At 39.1% G+C, this 21,618-nt stretch overlaps 9 protein-coding genes across 9 annotated transcripts; 3 read left to right on the top strand and 6 right to left on the bottom strand.

The window, feature by feature from the left end:
- Positions 1–67: 67 nt before the first annotated feature.
- Positions 68–640, bottom strand: PAS_chr3_1098 (One of 10 subunits of the transport protein particle (TRAPP) complex of the cis-Golgi; the record flags this gene model as incomplete). Its single annotated transcript, XM_002493297.1, has 1 exon — positions 68–640. The coding sequence occupies one exon, from the start codon at positions 638–640 to the stop codon at positions 68–70; it is 573 nt and encodes a 190-aa protein (XP_002493342.1).
- Positions 641–748: 108 nt separating this feature from the next.
- Positions 749–2,491, bottom strand: PAS_chr3_1097 (Phosphoesterase involved in downregulation of the unfolded protein response; the record flags this gene model as incomplete). The annotated part of the gene is made up of 1 exon (XM_002493296.1): positions 749–2,491. One exon carries the CDS (start codon positions 2,489–2,491, stop codon positions 749–751), a length of 1,743 nt encoding a protein of 580 aa, XP_002493341.1.
- A 4,090-nt stretch (positions 2,492–6,581) lies between these two features.
- Positions 6,582–8,306, top strand: PAS_chr3_1095 (uncharacterized protein; the record flags this gene model as incomplete). The annotated part of the gene is made up of 1 exon (XM_002493295.1): positions 6,582–8,306. The coding sequence occupies one exon, from the start codon at positions 6,582–6,584 to the stop codon at positions 8,304–8,306; it is 1,725 nt and encodes a 574-aa protein (XP_002493340.1).
- A 298-nt stretch (positions 8,307–8,604) lies between these two features.
- PAS_chr3_1093 (Subunit a of vacuolar-ATPase V0 domain, one of two isoforms (Vph1p and Stv1p)) lies at positions 8,605–11,059 on the top strand (the record flags this gene model as incomplete). Its single annotated transcript, XM_002493294.1, has 2 exons — positions 8,605–9,905; positions 9,946–11,059. 2 exons carry the CDS (start codon positions 8,605–8,607, stop codon positions 11,057–11,059), a joined length of 2,415 nt encoding a protein of 804 aa, XP_002493339.1.
- Positions 11,060–11,109: 50 nt separating this feature from the next.
- Positions 11,110–12,612, bottom strand: PAS_chr3_1092 (Protein involved in nuclear migration, part of the dynein/dynactin pathway; the record flags this gene model as incomplete). Its single annotated transcript, XM_002493293.1, has 1 exon — positions 11,110–12,612. One exon carries the CDS (start codon positions 12,610–12,612, stop codon positions 11,110–11,112), a length of 1,503 nt encoding a protein of 500 aa, XP_002493338.1.
- A 196-nt stretch (positions 12,613–12,808) lies between these two features.
- On the bottom strand, positions 12,809–14,569 carry PAS_chr3_1091 (Protein kinase implicated in activation of the plasma membrane H(+)-ATPase Pma1p; the record flags this gene model as incomplete). The annotated part of the gene is made up of 1 exon (XM_002493292.1): positions 12,809–14,569. One exon carries the CDS (start codon positions 14,567–14,569, stop codon positions 12,809–12,811), a length of 1,761 nt encoding a protein of 586 aa, XP_002493337.1.
- An 898-nt stretch (positions 14,570–15,467) lies between these two features.
- Positions 15,468–16,628, bottom strand: PAS_chr3_1089 (Sporulation specific protein that localizes to the spore wall; the record flags this gene model as incomplete). The annotated part of the gene is made up of 1 exon (XM_002493291.1): positions 15,468–16,628. One exon carries the CDS (start codon positions 16,626–16,628, stop codon positions 15,468–15,470), a length of 1,161 nt encoding a protein of 386 aa, XP_002493336.1.
- A 207-nt stretch (positions 16,629–16,835) lies between these two features.
- PAS_chr3_1088 (Pseudouridine synthase) lies at positions 16,836–18,836 on the bottom strand (the record flags this gene model as incomplete). The annotated part of the gene is made up of 1 exon (XM_002493290.1): positions 16,836–18,836. The coding sequence occupies one exon, from the start codon at positions 18,834–18,836 to the stop codon at positions 16,836–16,838; it is 2,001 nt and encodes a 666-aa protein (XP_002493335.1).
- A 303-nt stretch (positions 18,837–19,139) lies between these two features.
- PAS_chr3_1254 (uncharacterized protein) lies at positions 19,140–21,460 on the top strand (the record flags this gene model as incomplete). The annotated part of the gene is made up of 2 exons (XM_002493289.1): positions 19,140–19,589; positions 19,652–21,460. The coding sequence occupies 2 exons, from the start codon at positions 19,140–19,142 to the stop codon at positions 21,458–21,460; spliced, it is 2,259 nt and encodes a 752-aa protein (XP_002493334.1).
- Between the last annotated feature and the right edge of the window lie 158 nt (positions 21,461–21,618).

Below are 21,618 nucleotides of genomic sequence, written 5' to 3'. Positions count from 1 at the left end.
AGCTTATCAGATTCAGTGTGTCTCTGGCTGAAAATGTCACCCAAAATCTTTCGTAGATTACTTAGTGCTATTTACTTGTTTGGATATGAAAAGAGACCGAAGGAAACTCGGTAACCTCTGCTTGAACTGTAGAATCAATATCCAAACTCTCTAACAATCCCCGAATTATCCCGCACGGATACCAAAGATAATGTTTTCTAGTTTGATTTAGGGTATCCTGAACCCCTAAAGGACTATCTAACCGTGATATCATTGTGAAAGAACGATCTACTAAAACATATGTGCCTCTATGATTGGTTCTCAAATTATCAATCTGCCTTCCAAATAGAGATTCCCAAACATTCTTACAAACAAATTTCATTATGTTAACAACTTGGTCGAATTTTGGGGTCCCTGTCCCGTTTTTTCCCTTTTGAAGATATAACAAATAATCGACTAGTTTCAATCCGATATTATATCCAATCTCCTCTGTTAAGTTTCCTTCCGCTGATGCTGTCGCCTGCTCGTGGTCTCTTACATTTTCATTGTCGCAAACTTGTACAGTAGCCTCATGGCTTATTGAGGCTGTTTCTATCAAAAGGTACTCTAGACATGACTTGTTAATAGTGTTATCGGCCAAGAGGTCGTACTCAAGAGGCATGATACATAGAGTCTGACAATAAACGTACAAGTTTATCTACATACAAGATATTCGCGATGTTTGTTGCAATCGTGATAGATCGGGACCGACGAAATCACTTCCGTCCCATCATTCCCAAACTGTAACCCCGTTTTTCACTAGTATTTGCTTATCAAAAATATCATCAGGTGAAGATTCTAATCTTTTCCACGTAGAAATGTCGTTTGATTGGGAATCTACTGAGAAAAGTCTTAATCTTCTGGTTGTTCCTCCGTAACCACCATATCCTCCCTCACCGGCCGCTCCACCATAGCATAGCCACATATTTCCCGTTTTATCACCTTCTTCATTTTCTTCATCGAACAGGCAGTAGTCATTGCAATGATCGTGTCCTACACTGATGACTCCCACTCCTAATTTACCAAAAACGTTTCGGGCATGCGAGTTGAAAGTGGGCGCCATCACCCCCTCTTTGTAAGATCCCACATGCTTTTCATGGAAATCTCTGTATTCTGGAAGTGGAATGTGAAAGAAACCCATGGACAAGTGGATATGAGAGTAATTTTCAATATCTTCCAAGTAAGGAATGTGCGCCTTGCTAAGCCATTCTAGTTGATTCTCTTTGATCCAGTCGTATCCAGGGTAAACTTTTTTTTGTTTTGAGTATTTATGAGTATCCAGAAAATAAAGTGACATTGCCACGTTCGACGACCTCGATCCATAAACAGGAACGTAGAAATTCCCAACTCCATCGATTTCCGCTGGACCTTTCTCTGATAGTGAATAAGGCAACTGCTCAACAATTTCCATTAGTTGGTCACGGCTCAAAGATCCTTCATCGTCATGATTTCCCAAAATGAGCGCGTATGGTATTTTCCTTGAAATAAACGGCTCTAAGGCCTTAAACATGGCGGTTTGGGAGTCAGGAGCTCTATCTCCGTAAATTTGGTCACCAGTTAATACTACTAGATCTGGATTCTCAATGTCTAGAACCTTATTCAAAAATCTAAGTGTCCTCGCATCTGCAAAGCAAGATTCGTTTGGCTTTAACGGTGGTTCTGGATCTTGGCATGTTCCATTTAATGTACTAAAATGTAAGTCAGCAACTTGAAGAATCTTGAATTTACCCTGAGAATTTATCTTCAGCTTTGGTTTGCTTGATTGTTTCTCACCTTTCCTGCGAAATGACAAAAAGACAGGGACGCGGTTCAGTAAGAGAGGATTTGGTAATTTAATCCACTTGTGTCTAACTTCCTTGGCTTCAAATCCATAAAGGACATCAATGTCTGTTAATGCCTGAAATTCATCAAAAGGCCCATACTTTACCCATAACCCATAATCAAGCTTTTCCCATCCTTTTTCTTTTATTTGCTTAGCACTGGGTATTTTATATACTACTTCTTCTTCCTTTCCATCGTCTCCTACAATTTTGGATATAAATTTTCGTCCACTAATACCTTGGAGATCATTCAGTATTCGAATTGGATACAAATTCATTCCATTACCAGCGACTTTAGAATCCTCTTCTATATTGGAGACAGCCAAGTCCAGTACAACAAGTTGATCACCAGTAAGGTCATTCCACGAGCTTTGCTGGTATTCCACAAATATCTGCCCTATCCAATTTTTGTTCAGAAACAAATCCTTTTCCAGTCTCATGAATCCAGGTTTTGGTTGACAAAAAACACTGGAATAACACTCCCTGAACGCCAATTGAGTTATGACAGCTTTGTGCCTATTAACTGGAAGAACAAAGTGTACACTATTGGGAAAAAGCCTTAAGAACAACACATCTATCCCCACTAAAACAGTAGGCAGAAGAAGCAAGATATATATAAGCTGTCTTACCCACCTTTTAGGGAGAATGGACATTGTCGACGGAAATGTTTGTGCATACAGGTTTCTAGAATGAGTTCAAAATGCAAAAACGCGCGGTGCACTCAGCAGATGAGTCCAAGAAACCATGAAAATGGTTTGCTTATTGTTATGGTGCAATCTACATTTAAAATCATTAATAGTTCATCAATTATAAATATATCTGCCCACTAGAGATTGATTTCATTGCAAAGTTAACTTGTTGGTTCCGGTCCTCTTTCAATTTGCTTTACTGTTTGTAAATTATGTTAGTGATTAAACATGTTAATTTGTTCTTTTTTGTTTCCCCCCATCTTGATCATTCGTACCACGGGTTTCAGTTACCACTTGTGACTCCTCCTCATTCTTTTTCATAAGTATATCCTCAATAGTAGGCCTATGCTGTCCACCAACTAACACTCCAGGACGGATTGGCCTGGGAATGGCATGGTGAGGGCGATTAATCTTTGACAAAGAAACCTTCTTATCTCCTAGCATGACTGTGGTATCATCCTGATCATTTGGGAGCTTTGAACCTTGTTCTTCAGTTTTATCTGTCATTTGATTAGAAGTTGGTTTGCTTCCACAACAATTATTTATATCCCTTTTTATAATACGCATCCTAACATTACTATTTTGAGCTACGATGCCCTATCCTTGATTGAGAGTGTAGACTTTTGCTTGATGCTATTTACATACTAATAGTTTCCCATCCTTCATTTTCGTTTATATGGCCATCTCCTCCTATAACAGTTAGGCCTTGTGCGCTATTCACAAGGTATTTCTCGGCTACTCTTTGAATATCGCTCAATTCCACGTCTAGTAATTGTTGTCTTTTAACTTGCTTCATATCTTCATCAATACCGTAGCTGAAACAAAGTTGGCCTTCATCTTTCAAAGACTGAGGAGCATCAACACGCTGGAAGATAGTCAATTTAGCCTGATCCAGATCCTGTTCTGTAATATGGTCACTAACGATATTCTCAAGTAGCCAGTGTGGTGAACCTTCAAAGGTTGCTAACGATTCCACTGGATTTGGATCCCTGTACGAGTAATAATGGAATACTCCGTTCAGACCATCATATCCTGATCCGCCTCCATAAGCACCTCCTTTTCCCTAATTTCTTTGTGCAAATGTTTAAAAGTGAAGAGTTGAGATAATATTTGCAACGCAGCACCATCTTCGTTAACGTAAGGAACACCAGTTAGAGAGAGCGAGGAGAAAGCAACCTGAGATGGAACCGAAATATATGTTTTAAGTGCTGGAACAAGCTTCTGATTTGAATGTCTCACTTCAAATTCTTCATTGGTAGAATTTGAAGAGTTTAGCATGTCGAGTAACTGCTTGATCTGAGATTCTGCATTAGTAATACCCTCCTTGCTAGAGAGAAGAGATACTTTAAACTGATCCATATTGAATCCATTAACAACAACTCGCTGCAATCTTTCTAGTTGAGGAATGACCTTATCTTTCAAGACTCCCTGCGTGTCCCATTCATTAAGTTGGTTCAAAAACCGGATTTGTTCTACTCCATTTAGAAGTTCATCTATTTGCTTAACGGGTGATATTTTACTGCTACTCACACTGCGGGCGTATAAATGTCCATTACTCACCAATAAGCTCATGTTATCAGATGCTAAGTTCCGAATCAACGAGGACAATTTTCGTTCATTGCGGAAATTTGTATCTAAAAGCAACTTCTTCCATACTTGGATTACCTTGTGAAAGTTTTGGTCCATTGACATCCCACTGATTCCAAAATTTAAGACAGGTTCTTCTAGATCGTATGGCGATGCATTTATAGAGATGCCAGACGTAAGACCCCCTGTGTATAGTTTTATTTCTTCTTCAATTTCATGCATTTCTTGAGATTTGGTACCCAAATATGTGAAGCAATCACTAAAAAGTGGTAAGAATTTCAGCAGCTCCCGTGATATATTGACGTTCAGTTGTTTTTGCAGTCTAAAATATGTTAATCCGTTTGTTTTGTTGCTCACTCTCTTGAAAAGCTGACTACCATTATACGAAGTCTGAAAAATTTCTTGAGTTTGACCATACCTTGGAATGTCTTCAGTTGTTAAAGTTGGTAAACAAGAAACGTCTTCTTCGGCATTTTGTATCTTTAAAAGGTTCATCCCTCTCTGAAAAATGAGACTCTTATCTTCGTCATCCAGTTTATCCACATGTGCCTGTAATCGTTCACTCTCTTCCTTCTCAATATCATAAGATAATTGTTTAAACGGCTTCATTGTGAATTTTAGATAGGGCTTACCAATCAGATACTTGTCCAGTAGATCAGTAAATAGTTTCTTGCCCTTCATTTCGTAATCGTTGTTGAAATTCAGTATTAATTTATTCCATTCAAGTTGTTCAAAAGGATCAACATTGTTTACCCATCCAGGAATCAATGAATGAAGCACATTCATACCAAAGTCTGGGGTGTGAACCTTTTTAGTTAACTCTAGCTGGTGTATAATAGCCTTAATGCGTTTATCTGAGATTCCTTTCTCCTTGATTTCCTGCAATATATCGAAGAGTAATGATTGCAGCTTAATTGAAGTTTCTTCAGCAATGCCCGATAACCCTAGTGTGAAAATATTCTGACTGGACATGCTTTCCAAACCTGTGTTGATAGAAAAATCAGAAGCCAAACCTGTTTCAATTAGCTTCTGATGCAAAATAGATGAATGGCCATCAATGATAAGGCTAGAGAGTATTCTCAATAAAAAGGTTTCGTATATGTCAGAGGGTCTCCCGACATACCATGACAAGGAAGTTTTGAATTGTTTATTGACATCCACCATAGTATCAATTGGTCCTTCCGTAACGATTTCCTTGACAGTATTTAAATCAATGGGTACCTTCACATCACTTTTGTGACCTCGTCTTCCGAATCCAGTGAATGCCGCGTCTATCTTGGCCAAATGATCTGTCAATGGGAAATTGCCATAGGTATAAATTTTGGCGTTAGACGGATGGTAATTTTTGCTATGAAACTCTACAAGATCCGGATACTTTAAATCTGTAATAAATTTCGGATCTCCTCCTGAATTTTGCAACGATGGGTAAATGGCATTTTGAAAGTTGATCCAGAAAAAGTACGAAGAGTCACTCATTTGACCTTTCATCTCGTTGTAAACGACACCTTTGAATATCAAAGGGCTGCTCTGATCTTCTGTTGTCTCATTTTCAAGTCTCCAGCCTTCTTGAAGAAAGTCTTCCTCGAGTAGAAGAGGCTTTAAAGTACTATCTAAGTACACATCCATCAAGTTTTCAAAATCTGCTTTGTTGGTTGTACAAAACGGATACAAAGTATGATCGTGGGCTGTCATTGCATTCATAAAATTGGAAAGACTCCTATTTAACATTTTAAAAAAGGGATCTCTAACAGGATAGTTTACGGACCCACATAGAGTTGTATGTTCTAATATATGGGGAACACCAGTATGATCTGGAGGGTTGGTCTTAAAAATGATACTAAATGTATTGTTTCTGTCTTCCTTGTCAATATGAAGATGCTTACAACCGGTCCTTTGATGGACTAATTCAACCGCTGTCAATGCTAGTTCTGGCACGGGTAAAACTCGACTCACCTTGAACCCGTGAACAATAGAGTCGACTTTATATTTTCTCATCATCTTTTTCGTATTATAGTCTGATAAAGATGACAAAAATCTTACTTTTATATTCAAACCATATGGCTCTAGTATAGGGGAAGTTCTAACTTTGGAAAACATATTTGGTTGAATCTCACAGGAATCCGTAGTAGAAAGGATCTTGTGAAAAGTTTACTTGGTCGCGCAAGTGGTAGAAAAGTAAGTAGCAGTACGTGAAATCAACGAACAGACTGAATTGGAATTGTTGTATTCTCAGTGATCGGAATTCATTACAATCAGGATGCAGAGACTGCTAAATAAAGAGTTTGGAGCAAAATTTTTTGGAACTCCAGTTTGCTCGTGGCCCTCGGGCAAACTGAGTTGTTATTTTTGGGGAAACAAAGCCTGGAATGGCGGCGCTCCTGATGCCCTCGAATAGAAGGGAAATAATCTCCCTAGATACATCATCTGGATACTCCACTTACGCTGCTGCCTCAATCAACACATTATCATGAACATCAAAATTATAGTTCAGAGCCTCTTTTTTATAAACGTAGTGTTTTGCCAAAAGGCATTTATTACCCAGACGAATTCGCAATATTGCAGTGGAATGTATAACAAAAGGGACTGGTCTGGGAAGATCGACCCTTACATCAAACTCGATCTGGAACAGTTCAAATACAATGGAGAACACAGTGCAACTACTGCAGCTGATGTAAGTGTTTTGATATTTGAGTACAGAGATCTTCCATTGCTAGGAAAGATTGATAATACCGGGCGTATTCGATACGTTTGCGATCAAGAAATGGTCAATATCGGAGCTTGCACCGAGGACGAATTGAACAACTTCTTGACCGGTGATGACTCGGATAATTCTAAATCCAAAATTTTGATAATTAAATTGACTGATCTGGGAGATAATGATGTAGCGTATAATATTGTCAACACCGGATACTACTGCGTGGCAACTTATTCTCCAGCACAAGCTTCAACAGGTGGTAGCATGTTCAACTCTTATAAGATCAAGGTCAACTTCCAAAACTCTTTTGGTTCTTTGGCAGCATCTGAAATTCCAAAACTTCCACTATATGGCCTGCTCGCCGTGGTTTATGCTGTCTTTTTTAGCGTCTATCTGTTCCATGTTTACAAACACCGAGCCGAGTTGCTGTTGCTACAGAAGTATCTAGCAGGTTTTTTTGCCTTCCTAACAGTGGAAACAATTCTCATCTGGTCGTTATATGAAATTCGGAACAACAATAAGAAATATCCTTTGCCTGGAGGAATCAAGTTTTACATTACTATAGTTTCATTGTTGAATGCTTTTAAGCTGTCCTTTTCTCTGTTTTTGTTGTTGATCATCTCCCTAGGGTACGGAGTTGTATATCCCAAATTGAATAAGAGCTTGATGTTGAAATGCAAAATCCTTACCGGTGTGAATTTTGTTTTTAGCTCCATGTTCATCACTTTTTCGTACTTCAGGTCACAATCTCAGCCAAATTCCGCAACAACTGCTTACAAAGGAGATTCTGGTGCCATCTGGATCTTGCTGTTGACAATTCCAATAATTTGTACTTTAGCCGCATTTTATTTTTTGATATTATCCTCGTTATCTAAAACGGTGAAGTATTTGGCGGACAACAGACAAATCGTGAAGTTGAACATGTATAAACGATTATTTCGAGTTATGCTCTTATCGTCTGTACTGCTTCTATTGGCCTTAGTGTTTTCCACAGTCTTTGTATTTGGAGATTCAGTGATAGAATCGATTGAAAGGATTTGGAAGTATGATAAAGTGATTACAGACTTTTGGCCTTCAGTTTTGTATTTCGTCATTTTCCTTGCCATAGCGTTCATCTGGAGACCTACTGACACTTCATACATGTTAGCTGTATCTTCTCAGTTGCCGAATGAAGTTCTTGATGAGGAAAATAGTCCAGACGTCCCAAATAATGGCACAACTTTTGGTACTGGTGAAGAATTTGAAATTGATGACTTAGACAATCCATTTGCAGACAGGAATAAACCTGACGTTGAGCCACCATCATATGATACGTTAGACAATGATAGCATTGAGTTTGATGCTGATCAGGAACTACATAAAGGGCCTAAATCTGATAATTCTACGGTTGTTGCTTCCAATTTTTCATCTAACGAAGGTCCGTCTCAAGCTGCAGTTTCCGAGGAATTATTCCAATTGGAAGATGAAGAGGAAGAGGCTGATAAGCTTAAGAGGTGACCATTATTTATACAGCACAAAACATAGTCAATATATAAACGTATAGACTTTGGAAAAAGTAACTTCTCCTTCTGTATTTTATAGTTCAGTGGTAGCCATCCGTGATGGTAGTGTACCGACACATTTATCCATTTTGCAGCCAGAGCTAGGAAGTAAACTGAACATCAATCATTCACTTTAGTAGTTCGAACAGCTAAAGAATCTAACCCATTCCAGCATAGTGTTTTAGGTTGTTGGATCGCAAATATAGCCTTTACCCTTTTTTGATATTTTATTACATTTGCTTTTGGTGACAACAATGGCTGAACAGGAAGCTATTTTTCGATCGGCTGAGATGTCCCTCATTCAACTGTACATTCCGACCGATATAAGTCGAGAGGCTATTTTCACACTAGGTAATCTTGGGGTCGTCCAATTCAGGGACCTAAATAAGAGTGTAAATGCGTTCCAGCGTTTCTTCATTGACGAGATCAAGAAACTTGATAACGTCGAAAGGCAGCATAGGTTTTTCCAATCACTGTTAAACGAAAACCTCATAGAATCAAAGGCTGACCCATATTCAGACGAATCCTTCAATTACACAACCATTTTATCTAAAGATCGTATTGATGATTTAACTGAAGGGGCCCAGTTTTTGGAAGAAAGACTGTCCCAACTGGTAGAGTCTCAGCAAGATTTACAGAAGAAAAAAATGGAGCTCCAACAAATGCAACATGTTCTAAAGGCCAGCGATGGGTTTTTTCTTGTCTCTGGTACCCAGGATTCGTTTGGAGAACTTCAACCGGACAGTTTTCTGGAAAATGGAGGTCTTGCCGATGTCAGTTACGTCACTGGTGTTATCAATAGAGAAAAGTATTCTGTTCTGCAACAGATACTTTGGAGGTCCCTACGGGGTAACTTGTATATGAATTTTGAAGAGATTGAAGAACCTATCTACGATACAAATAGCAAGAAATTTGTTGACAAGAATGCTTTCATAATCTATGCTCATGGTGAAGTTATTCTTTCAAGAATTAGAAAGATAGCAGAGTCACTTGATGCAGACTTGTATTTTGTAGAGCAAGAGAGAGCACAAAGGACAAAACAGTATGGCAAGGTCCACGAAAGACTCGCAGACATTGCCACAGTTCTGAGCACGATTGAAAGAGCTTTATTCGCAGAGCTGACTATTATTTCCCGAGAATTACACGGATGGTCCAATGCCATTAGGATCGAAAAATCAGTTTACCACGTAATGAACACTTGTCACAATGATTTACAAAGGAAATGTCTAATTGCCGAAGGCTGGGTTCCGACTTTCGATTTGGAAAAAGTTCAAGACAGCCTGGAACGAATTTCGAATTCGTCGCCTGCAGACGACCCTGTGCAGTATTCCATTCCAATTATTGTTAACACCTTAAGCACCACCAAGATCCCGCCAACTTATCACAAAACCAATAAGTTTACTGCTGCTTTCCAATCTATGTGTGATGCTTACGGTGTTGCAAGTTATAGAGAGATTAATGCAGCCCTGCCAACATCTGCCACATTTCCATTTATGTTTGCTATCATGTTTGGAGACTTGGGTCATGGGTTTCTTATGTTCCTTGCCGCGGCAACGTTGGTATTGAATGAAAAAAAAAATTGCCCGAATCAAAAGAGATGAAATATTCGATATGGCCTACGTTGGACGATATATTCTGTTGTTGATGGGGCTTTTCTCTATGTACACTGGTTTTCTGTACAATGATATCTTCTCCATATCGATGACCTGGTTCAAGAGCGGCTGGAGTTGGCCGTCACGTTGGAATGAAGGCGATTCGATTGAAGGACGCCAAACTGGTGTGTACCCTATTGGATTGGATCCGGCCTGGCACGGGACTGAGAATGCGCTGTTGTTCTCTAACTCTTACAAAATGAAATTGTCAATTCTTATGGGATTCATCCACATGACATATTCTTACATTTTCTCATTGGTGAACTATCTTCACTTTCAATCTGTTGTCGATATAATTGGTAATTTCATTCCCGGATTACTATTCATGCAAGGAATATTTGGTTACCTTTCCATTTGTATTGTCTATAAATGGACTGTGGACTGGATTGCTATCGAAAAGCCTGCACCTTCATTGTTGAACATGCTCATCTCAATGTTTTTAAGCCCTGGAAATGTTACCGAGGAATTGTATCCAAACCAGGCTAGTGTTCAAGTGATTCTACTTTTGGTGGCTTTAGTCTGTGTCCCATGGCTATTGCTGTTTAAACCTTTGCATTTCAAGTTCACTCACAAACAAAAGTATGAACATCTTCCTTCAAGTGACGAACCATCTGACGAAGAAGCGAACAACTTTTTGTCCTCACTAAATATTCAAGACGACGAGGAACATGAAGAACATGAATTTGGTGACATAATGATTCACCAAGTGATTCACACTATCGAGTTCTGTCTAAATTGTGTTTCCCATACCGCTTCTTATTTGCGACTATGGGCTCTGTCCTTAGCTCATGCTCAGCTTTCCTCGGTTTTATGGTCCATGACAATAGGCTCCGCATTTGGAATGACTGGTTTGCTGGGAATCATATTTACTTTCGTCATGTTTGGAATGTGGTTTGTTCTTACTGTATGTATCTTAGTTGTTATGGAAGGTACCTCAGCGATGCTTCATTCTCTGAGACTACACTGGGTTGAAAGCATGTCCAAATTTTTCGAAGGTGAGGGAGCGCCTTATCGGCCATTTGCTTTCAAAATCGTGCTGCTAGATGATGAAGAATAATCTCTCAGAAGCGGGCGATTACTCAATTGCCTGGTCAATTCTTTAAATTTCTATAGAATGTACTCTTTTTGAATATTTTTTTTCCATAGAGTCACTGTACCGTCTGAATGGCCCACGGCCAAGTAACATCGCATAGCTTCGTTCAATAAAATTAAGTCGTCGGATTCCTGATCTTTGATTACTGGCTTTGCCATACAAAGAGTGCTTGGGAACCCTTGAGTTGATATTGATCGAAAGGGCTGCAACAAGTTGGACTCCAGCAATAAACCGAGATCCCAAATATTGATTTTTCGATCATCACCCACAGAAATAATAAACCTGCTATTTGGATGTATAGCTATATCTTTGACCCAGGATTTGTGCTCTGTCAACTTCAAAATCAGCTTTCCTTCTGGGTTGGTAGAGGGATGCATAGTTCCATCAGATCTTATTAAGGGTAACGGTAAAAGCCAAATACAAACAGAGTTATCTCTTCCTCCAGAAATACAATACTTGTAGTCCACTTTGTTATAATTATCGTCATTGATTTTCAATTCGTTTTGAAATTTTACCCCCGCAATATGATCCAAATACTTATTGCAGGCCATTGGTAGAAATTTTACTTTTTCTACTACTTGCTCATGGCCTATCATTAGTCCAATTCCAGTGCCTGTTAACAAACTGGAAAGTCTGATACTATGGTCATTAGAGCTTGTTAGGGTAAACTCTCCTGTTCTATTGATGTCAACAGATCGAACCCAGTTAGAATGGCCTACAAATGATAGAACAATGGAACCCGTTCTCGTGTCCCAAACCTTTGTCGTTTTGTCTTTTGAACAGCTGACAAGTTTAGATGGCTCTGTTGGATGAAAACAAAGACATGAGATTATATTTTCATGGCCTGTCAGTGTTCTCAAAGCTTTCAAATTGGCAGAATCTTCAATATCCCAAATTTTAATCAGAAGATCTGAAGATCCAGTAGCCAAGAGAAGTCTATTTTTCTTGGTGCTATGGCCATCCATAACTTCTTGGTTCATAAATTTAATTGTGTTTATTGATCTTGTGTGAGCGTTCCTAATAATCTGCTGAGGCTCTGTCAGATTCAGTAGGTTCCATATTACTATTGTTCCATCTTGAGAAGCTGTGGCCATTATTGGCTGAAAAGGGTGTATATCAATTGCGGTTACAGGATGGCCATTGTGCATGTTTAGCTTTTGGAAGGGCTCTATACCTGGTACCCAATTTATTCTATCTAATGAATTGGATGTAATATCGGAATGGGGTTGCGACTGAAGTTCGATTTCAACTTTATTTGACTGATAACCTATTGTTCTTTCTAATTCCTCTACCTTTCTATGAAGTCGCAAAACTGCAGTCCATTTCTTTTCAAGATATTGTTTAGGGATCATCCTTTGGATCTCGTTATCAAACTTATTAAGGTCTGCATCTAACAATAATCTTGAAATAGTGTTGACCGCCGTATCCTGAGCAAACTCAGGAACAAAGTAACGCAAATATTGGATGACTGCTCTTCGTAATTCGATATCTTGCTTTTTTGTCAGTATATCACTCATGCAACTAGTCTATATCAGAATCGAAGAAAATACCAAAACTTAGAAAACAACGCGAATCTTAAAATTTTTGATAGGGCAAAAAGTAGAACTTTACTAGCACTTCACTCATTTAAACTCTGCACATATTCTAAACTCTCTTCTATATCGACATGTGTAGAAGTTCTACGAAAATATAGCAAGATGCTATACAATTTATTCATGCAGATGGCACTGCTGTATCAACATCTCCAAGCACAATAGTATGTTGATGATTCTCTGCGGAGATCACGTTTCCTCTTTCATCTTGGGTACAGTACTTAATCTCAGAGAACCATCCATCTTCTAAAAGATCCTTTATAGTTGCCCTTTTCTCAACATCAATCTCTAACAATCTAGACATAATAGGTCTAGCAGAATGAGGTAATAGCCTCATAAGTCGGTAGCGACCATGTATTTGCTTATGAATCTTGGTATGGCCGGCATGTCGACGTTCAGGTTTCGAATCTTGTTGTCTAGGTAAAGATGCCTCAGGACTATTGGGTCGAACGTTGTTTTCTATGTGTATATCTTCAAACTGCTTTGTCAGGGCTCCAGTATTCTCCTTATCTCGGATGATCTTTAATGTTTCCCTGGTCCTAAGTTCAGCTGGCCCTATTTCTTCGACTCCCTCTACACTTTTGCTGACCTCATGCTGTGCCATTTCGTTGGGATGTTTTATCGATGGTACCAGCTCTTTATCAGTAGTGGTTGTATTTGACTCTGTGTTCAATTGTAATTCCAAAGCTTTTTGCTTCCTCTTTTGCAATAGATGTTTGTGGTGCAAAGCACTCTGAACATAATCATGAGGCTCGTCGTCATTCATAGCGTAAAGCTTGAAACTGTTGTCAGTTAGTTTTGGAGCCTTCCAAGGAAAACGCCTCAACGTCATGCAGCAATATATAATAGCTATAGACCACACGTCAACAGCTTGTGGATCATAAGATTTTGTACTGGTTAGAACTTCTGGGGCCAGATATGGGTCAGATCCTACGATTCCATGAGCCGCTACTGGCTTCTCTTCGAAGGGGTATTTAAATATGACTGCGGATCCAAAATCGATTAACTTTATGATGCCATCAGATGTTACCACACAATTGTCTAATTTCAAATCCCTATGTGCTAAGCCGACAGAATGCATGTAAGCGACTCCCAAAGTAATCTGTTTCAAACAACAATTGATTTCGGAGCGTGACATTTTTCCAGACATAACGACAGCAAAAAAGTCAATCGGAGCATATTCCATAACCTGGTAATAGTGGCTGTGTTCGGAAATGATATCAAAAATTTGAATCACATTGGGATGCTTTAAAGTTGACCCAATGAAAAACTCAGCAGTGCACTTCTTTGCATACTCTTTGGAGTTTTCGTTCGGTCGCCTAGGTCTGAACTCTTTTACAGCGAAAGTTACACCGTCGGACTCTCTTGTCAGCAAACGTACGGAACCGCCAGCTCCAGAACCTAGAGTCTTACCTAGCTTTCCATATTTTTTCACTAATGATCCCTCAAGATCATCTAAAAACTTTCTGGAAGTATTAAGGACCATATTATTGTCTGAATCATGCGTAAAAGTAGCCTTTGCACCGGAATTCTCAATTGATGGAGTTATGGGCCTAGAGGGAGTAGTAGAAGAGCTTGAGGCATGTTGAAGCTTCTTAGTTGGTCGAAAGAATCGCTTTAATTCTACCATTGACGATTTCGATTGTTCATTGTCATTATTGTAAGTTGAATTTGGTCTTTGATGATTGGAAGAATGGTCTTCAAATTCGGAATGGAATGACTCTGATGAATGAGTTTTGCCTAATGGAATTCCTAAGAAAGACTTACGAGATACCAAGTTTGATGGCTTCCCCAATGGGGGTGTTGTCAATTTTTCCGGATCTCCTTCCGAATCATGGTGATTGTAGTGGTGCTTCTTGAATGATAAAAACTTAGATGGCATTATGATGTTTGATGTTTAAATGTAACGACTTTTGCTCATCAACTTAGCCCTGCAGAAGTTTAATATAACAAATTAAATATCTCTTATTTTTTTAGGTGAAGAGGCGCTAGCGACTTGAAATCTGTTTTGATATAACTTGTTGTTTCTTAAAGAAGAAAGCACTTTCAATTTTTGTACCCGGGATTACGGCCTCTACAATATAGTCACCCGTTTTCTTACATAAGCAATGAGGTGTTTCTTCATAAAAAAGATTAACGCGGGAAGAAAAAATACGAAGCAATTATAATTCCGCACTTGGAAACTGTGCAGCTACCTTTTTTCTTCTTCAGTTTTCAGAGTTCGTACCTCTTAAAAAAGCTAACTTCAAAATTGCATACGTGTCCAATTGATAATGTGACGTATGTCAAACAGTATTGCCGATCTAAGAAATTGCGAATCAAAAGAACATTTTGAGGATGTCGGTTGTCGAGTAGTAGAGATCCTTAGAGACCCAAGCTCGTGCTTAACGATCGGGTCCATGTTATCCTGTCACGCATTGATCTGGGCTATTTAAATATATGCGCTTAGGAAGGCTTTACTCCGCTTGTAGTCATATTCAATCTTTACGTGGGCGGGGGGCTGTTAATAACACTGATTCAGGGAACTGATTACAGGTAAATGGAATGTTTTAGGTGAGAAGATTCACTATAACAAAAGCACTAGAGTCAGTTAGAGCGGCACAAAGAGTCCAGGTTTTTATAAGGTTAACCCTTCCAACATCAACAAATGTAAAAGAGGAACATGCAATCACCCTTTCAAGTACATGTACAATAGACCTAAATTTATTCATACGTCAAATAAGCAAATGTATCATAAACAATTGCCTGTCATTTGAGGCAAAGATCATAGGTGGTGGTTCTTAAAGTTCTGGATATGGCGTGTCAGTAGGGTCTTTTGCATACCATACATTCCAGTCCTCATATTCGACGCTTAGTTCACTATCAGCCCTATCGATTTCATGTTTCACAATGATGGCACTGCGGATATCGTAGAAATGAACGCAGAAGCACAATTTTTGCGAAATAACAGGATCAATGCCAATAATGTTACCATATTTTGACAAATTTTCCTTAATCTTCCTGATATCGAAGTCGAAAGAATAGTTGATAGTCGGTGAAGGGTACCCTTTGATGAGGGATGAACTTTTATTTTTGGTCTGGACAGTTTTGTTCTTGAAGATTAAAATTCTTCTAGCAGAGTTGGATGCGATATGGTCTTTGATTATGGGAAGCAACGTGGTTTCCTGTAGTACTCTACTTGCCCATTGTAGCTGAGGATGAACTCCATTTATGGTGAACATTCCAGTGCATCCATAGTTCAGAAACTTATGAGCGTTCTCAGGGGAAGCGAAAAACAGTTGAACAGTCAAATGATTCCATGATATATTAGAATTTGTCACATCCTCTTCTGTAATCGGATGGGGGATCGAAGGATGGGTTAAGTATACCCTCTCCAACGGCCCTCCCATCGCTTGAGTGAGAATACTGTTCAAGGAAGCCATAGGCGGAAGTTCGCTAAGGCGTATGACTCTGTTCCCCACACTTGATATTGTTCTATTTTCGCTTGTCAGTGAATCATCCTGCATAGATGGTTGGTTGGAAACATAATGATTCGCGGTCAGGTATCCAGACTTGGAGAATGGTCTATCCCTCAGCATAGAAAGTTGCAGGTCTCCTGGCAAAGGTGACTTCCTATCATGGAGTTTTAAAGAATTGGTGAACCTACCCGACATTCTGTTTGCAGAATTAAGTAGTTTTGATCTGATTTTATTTTTGCGTATTGAGCTGTCTTGTTCGCAGCTCTCAGAATCTTGATCATTCCACAATGAGAAAGTCCGAGCCAGTTTTTTAAAGCTCTTATCGGTCTTGTGGCCATGAAACGCAGTATTCATGGAGCTAACTCTTCGGTTTATTGATATCACTTTACCTGGCGTCTCCAATGATTCCGTAATTTTACCTACTTCCGGTCCACATAATGAATTTGACCCTTGAAAATGTGCAAAATAGGTCGGTTTAAACATGTAGATATACAGCAAAGAGAAAGCAACTAACTCGGCAAGATCACAGTATAAGTGAGAAAAAGATAAGAGTGTATCAGAAAGGTAAAGTTAAGGTGGCCGAAACTGAACCCTACAGGTTATGTGCCATTTAATACATGCATTAAGTAGTAGGGGGTTGTAGTACAGAAAGAGATTTGAATAATTTCGATGTGATGCACTCTGCGACGTTTACTCTTCTTCATGGGTGTCACCCCTACGAGAAGTTTCTGTCCTCATGAGTTCTCGTAACGCCATTGTTGCATAAGATGCAACATCTAATTGCATCTTAACTATAATAGCAATCTTATCGCCCGGTTTATCTTCCACAATCCTCTTAGCTTCCAGTAAAGGATGAGTTCCTTCAGCCTGGTTAAGTGTACCAGAAAGCTTTAACAGCTCCAAGTCAGTTCTTACCAATGATTCGTTGTTATCCGAATAATGTCGTACATAATATTCCAAGCCATTGACGGTTCCTAATAGACGTCTGTAAGTGCCAGCATAGGAAAACTCTCGTACACGACGAGACATAAGAAAAGGATCAAGGCCATCTTTGGCCATGAGGTCGATGTAAACCTGACGAAGTATTTCGTTGCTAGGATAGATTACGTCGAATCCGGGAGTCGGTAACACAACGTCAAAAATTGAGTATTTTTTTGACTCAATCTCTTGTTTGGTTACAACTTTTGCTTGCACATATTCAGACTTTTTTATGTCTTCGGTTTCACCCTCGTCATTTTCATCCGAAAATTGATCATTTGCTTGGTGCTTGAGATCTTCGTCTGTTTCATCTTGGGTTAGTAATACAAGGTCGCCTTCAACAACGTTTAGCCCAAATAGCTCTATTCTTTTGCTTGCAACACTATTCCAGATAAACGATTGATAAGCATGTCCATACATAATTCTGAGATTCCGTGGAATCTGCATAATTGCATTGAAATAGGACCCTGACGTATAATTGCCATCTTTCTTTCTCTCATTAGAAAGTTTTTTTAATATCGCATATTCAGCATTACATTTGGAGGGCATCGTCTTCAAAGCAAGAGAAGCGTCATGTGTTTGTTTCCATATTTTTCTAGATTCTATTGAATCCTGCATAACTAGCTCTTGTTCTGAAAGAAGTAACTCAACGGCTCCCTTCCAGTTACTTTGCAACAACTGAATCCCAACTATGTGAGTTGGAACAGAAAATGTGCCAAATCGCTGCATGCCAAAATAATTGACAAAGCCAGAGCTGTCTAGAGTCTGTAATCTGTTCTCCAAGATTTTCTCCAAAACACCACTATATTTCACATCCTTTATGGTTATTAAGAAGCTATTGCCATTAAGCTGCCCCAACTTTAAGGGCTGAGTGGCGTAAGCGAATGATCCTAATTTAACTCCTCGGAGAACTTTATTCAAGTGTGATACCCTTTCAACCCGCATTTTTTCTAGCGACAACCGTTGAACAGTCACTCCTCTTCTATCCTTGGTCCCCGCGTAGGAAATCCATTTCACGGGAATTTTCAGGAGCCTACTCAATGTGGACGCAACTTCCATTGTTTCCTTATTCTCCTTTAGCATCGTAACATGCAAAAATTCGGTTGGCTTTCCTAAGCTATGTTCCACAATCACAGAATCGGCCTTGCTCCGACGACTTCCCTTAGTCAACAAAGCAATTTTAAACCGGTTATTCTCTGATGTTATTGTTTCTAACTTTCCATAAAACGCTTCCCTTAAAAGTTTATGGATCTTAGTTCTTTGCTCTTTGTCGTCGAATGTCCGCTGGCTGACAAGATTATCGCCAGTCACTAACAAAGCTAATAATTTTTTAACATCTTCCTCGCCAAAATAACTTTCAAGCTTTATTCTATGTTCCTCAGATAACTTGATAGTGCAAGGCGTCACATCTTGCTTCTTGCAAGAGTTAGCTTCTCTCGGAGGTCGCTTCTTGGGCTCAAAACCAACATTCTCCAAATATATAACATTCCCATCAGTGTCTATCTCATTAACTAAAAAATCTGTGTATCTATGCTTCAAGATTCCTGTGAAACCTGTATCATCTTTGGTGATATACTCAGTAATTCCAACATCTGGTTCCTTGATTCCGGAGAGCCTGTACTTTTCTTTTAAGGAAGTCTGAGGTTCTAATTTAGGCCTCTTATTTGAAGCATTTTCCTCAGTGAATTTCCTATTTTCTTTCAAGGAGCTCATTGTGGACTGGGTGGTTAAGAGTTCAAACCAGCAACTGGACTTTATTTTTCTGCAAACAAACTAGCATTTTTATTTTTTTCATCGCACAGAAAACGATCCGCGTTTACACTGTTTAGTAGAAAAAACGCGATATATATATTTCGTAGACTCCTAAGTTAAAGCTTGATTCATCGACTTCCAGTCATACCAAATAAGTGGCAACGGCGACAAGTGTGTTGGAAATCTGTTCAAGCTAGCCAAATATCTGCCCAAATTGTTTTACGTTTGTGCGTTCAAAGTTACTGTATTTTGGGGAGTCTAACAATGCTGCAAACTCAACAACAAACGCAGGCAACCCAACCCTCAGCACCTGAATCAAGCTATAACATACCTGAAGAATTGTTGAACAGAAAAATTATTTGCAGATTGATATGTACCACTGCCTCCGGAGAAAGCAACTATTTTGACCTTTGTACGTCGGCCAAGTCTAAAAGCTCACAAGGCGTATATGAATGGATATTTGGGAGAAACACAAAAGTTTGTGACTTTAAACTACCAAGTTCTTCGTCAAGATTAAGTAATGTTCATTTTAAAATATGGGTCAATGGAAATAAAGAAGACTTAGCTTTGGATCATCTAATGATTCAAGATGTATCGACAAATGGGACGTATGTTAATAACTGCAAGTTGGTGAAAGGGACGAATAACATCCTGACGCAAGGCGATGAAATAAGTGTTGGTATTGGTGTTCCTGCTGATGTAATAAGATACATTGTAGTTCTTCCTAAAGTTTATTCCCTAGCCTTACATGACTCATTAGACAAAAAAAGAAACAGGAAGGCGTACACCGTGATTTTTTTATCAAAGATGAAGTAGTTGGTTCTGGAGCATTTGCAACAGTAAAAAAGGCTATAGAAAGGTCAACAGGTGATACATATGCTGTAAAGATAATTTCAAAGAAGAAAGCTATGACTGATGGCCTAGACGGAGTTCAAAGAGAGCTAGAAATTTTGAAGAAGCTTCATCATCCGGGGGTCGTACAACTCAAGTCTTTTTATGAAGACTCTGACAATTTTTATTTGGTTATGGAATATATTGCGGGAGGTGACCTAATGGATTTTGTCGCTGCATATGGATCTGTGGGTGAAAGCGCTGGTAGGGAGATTACGAGGCAAATTCTAGAAGCTCTTGACTACGTTCATGCACTCGGCATTTCTCATCGTGATTTGAAACCGGACAATATTCTTATAGTCCAAGACGATCCAGTAAAAGTCAAGATTACAGACTTTGGGCTAGCGAAAGTGGCAGATCAAGGTTCGGCAATGAAAACATTCTGTGGTACCCTAGCATATTTGGCACCGGAGGTGCTTTCAGCACGATATGGAATCACCAACCAGTTTATCGGCAAAGATGAAGCGACTAAAAAGAATATTATAAAAAAGTCGAGAGAGTCATATTCTTCAAAAGTCGATATGTGGTCTATTGGTTGCTTGGTGTATGTTATCTTGACAGCACATTTACCGTTTAGCGGTTCGACACAAGATTCGTTGACAAGAAACATACTAGAAGGTAATTATCACTACTCATTGCTAAAGGAGAACGGAATCTCAAACAAGGCCAAAGATTTCCTTGATAGGCTCTTGAATGTTGATCCAACAATTCGGTTAGGTGTCAAACAAGCTTTAACTCATTCATGGATATCTGAATTGTCCGATGAAAGCCAAGTCAGCCTTTCACAAAGTCAATCACATCAAAGAAGAATTGAAAGTCAGGAATCTCATTCATTCATCACGGGCATGAATGGTGATGCATACGAGCGAATTGAAGAAGCAGATGAGGTAGATGAGCAGTGCGAAGATCAAGAAGGAGAACACCCTCATGAGGCCCAAGGTTCGAAACTGCAGCTAGCAAAAGAAGCGAGTTTCTCCGTATCTAATCTTTCTCGCTCCCCGTACGTTAAGAATGAAATTTCTACTTCCATTATAGAAAATAGTGTATCACTGCCAGCATCTTTTACTCACAAGCAATTAAACAAAGTAACAATGGTCTCTAAGCAATTGGAATCACCACAGGGGACCTTTATCACGTTGAATCTAGTTGAAAATTCAGTGTCCAAGTTCGGTGCAGTACACATACCACAAGGAAAAACCCCATTTGTTGTTGGTAGAGATTCATCTTGTGACTGGTTGATCAAAGAAGAAAGAATTTCCAAAATACACTGCATGATTGCCAAAAAAAGGCATCCTACTGCTAATCCTTCCATATTTGAGTCACCTGCTTTAGGGCTGGAAGATATTTGGTTACTAGATTTTAGTACAAACTCTTGCTTTGTCAATGACATTAAAATAGGCAAGAATCGCAAAACTCAAATATTTCATGGAGATGAGATATGCTTGTTCAAAGATGCCCAGAAAAAAGAGCAACTCGTTTATAGGGTTCATATTGATGATGGAACAGGCCTTTTCCAGGGAGGTGAAAGAACCCAAGCCAATTCTGATGACATTCTGGATATTGATGAGGTTGATGAAAAGTTAAGAGAACTATTGACAAGAGCCTCAAGGAAACGGCATATCACCCCTGCATTGGAAACTCCTGATAAACGTGTAAAAAGAGCTTATTTGAACAGTATTACTGATAACTCTTGATGGACCTTAAAGATGTATAATAGTAGACAGAATTCATAATGGTGAGATTAGGTAATCGTCCGGAATAGGAATAGTGGTTTGGGGCGATTAATCGCACCTGCCTTATATGGTAAGTACCTTGACCGATAAGGTGGCAACTATTTAGAACAAAGCAAGCC

Source organism: Komagataella phaffii, chromosome 3 (assembly GCF_000027005.1).
Source record: "Komagataella phaffii GS115 chromosome 3, complete sequence".
In the NCBI taxonomy this organism is placed as follows: Eukaryota; Fungi; Ascomycota; class Pichiomycetes; order Pichiales; family Pichiaceae; genus Komagataella; species Komagataella phaffii.
This window is presented reverse-complemented; position numbering and strand designations above follow the sequence as displayed.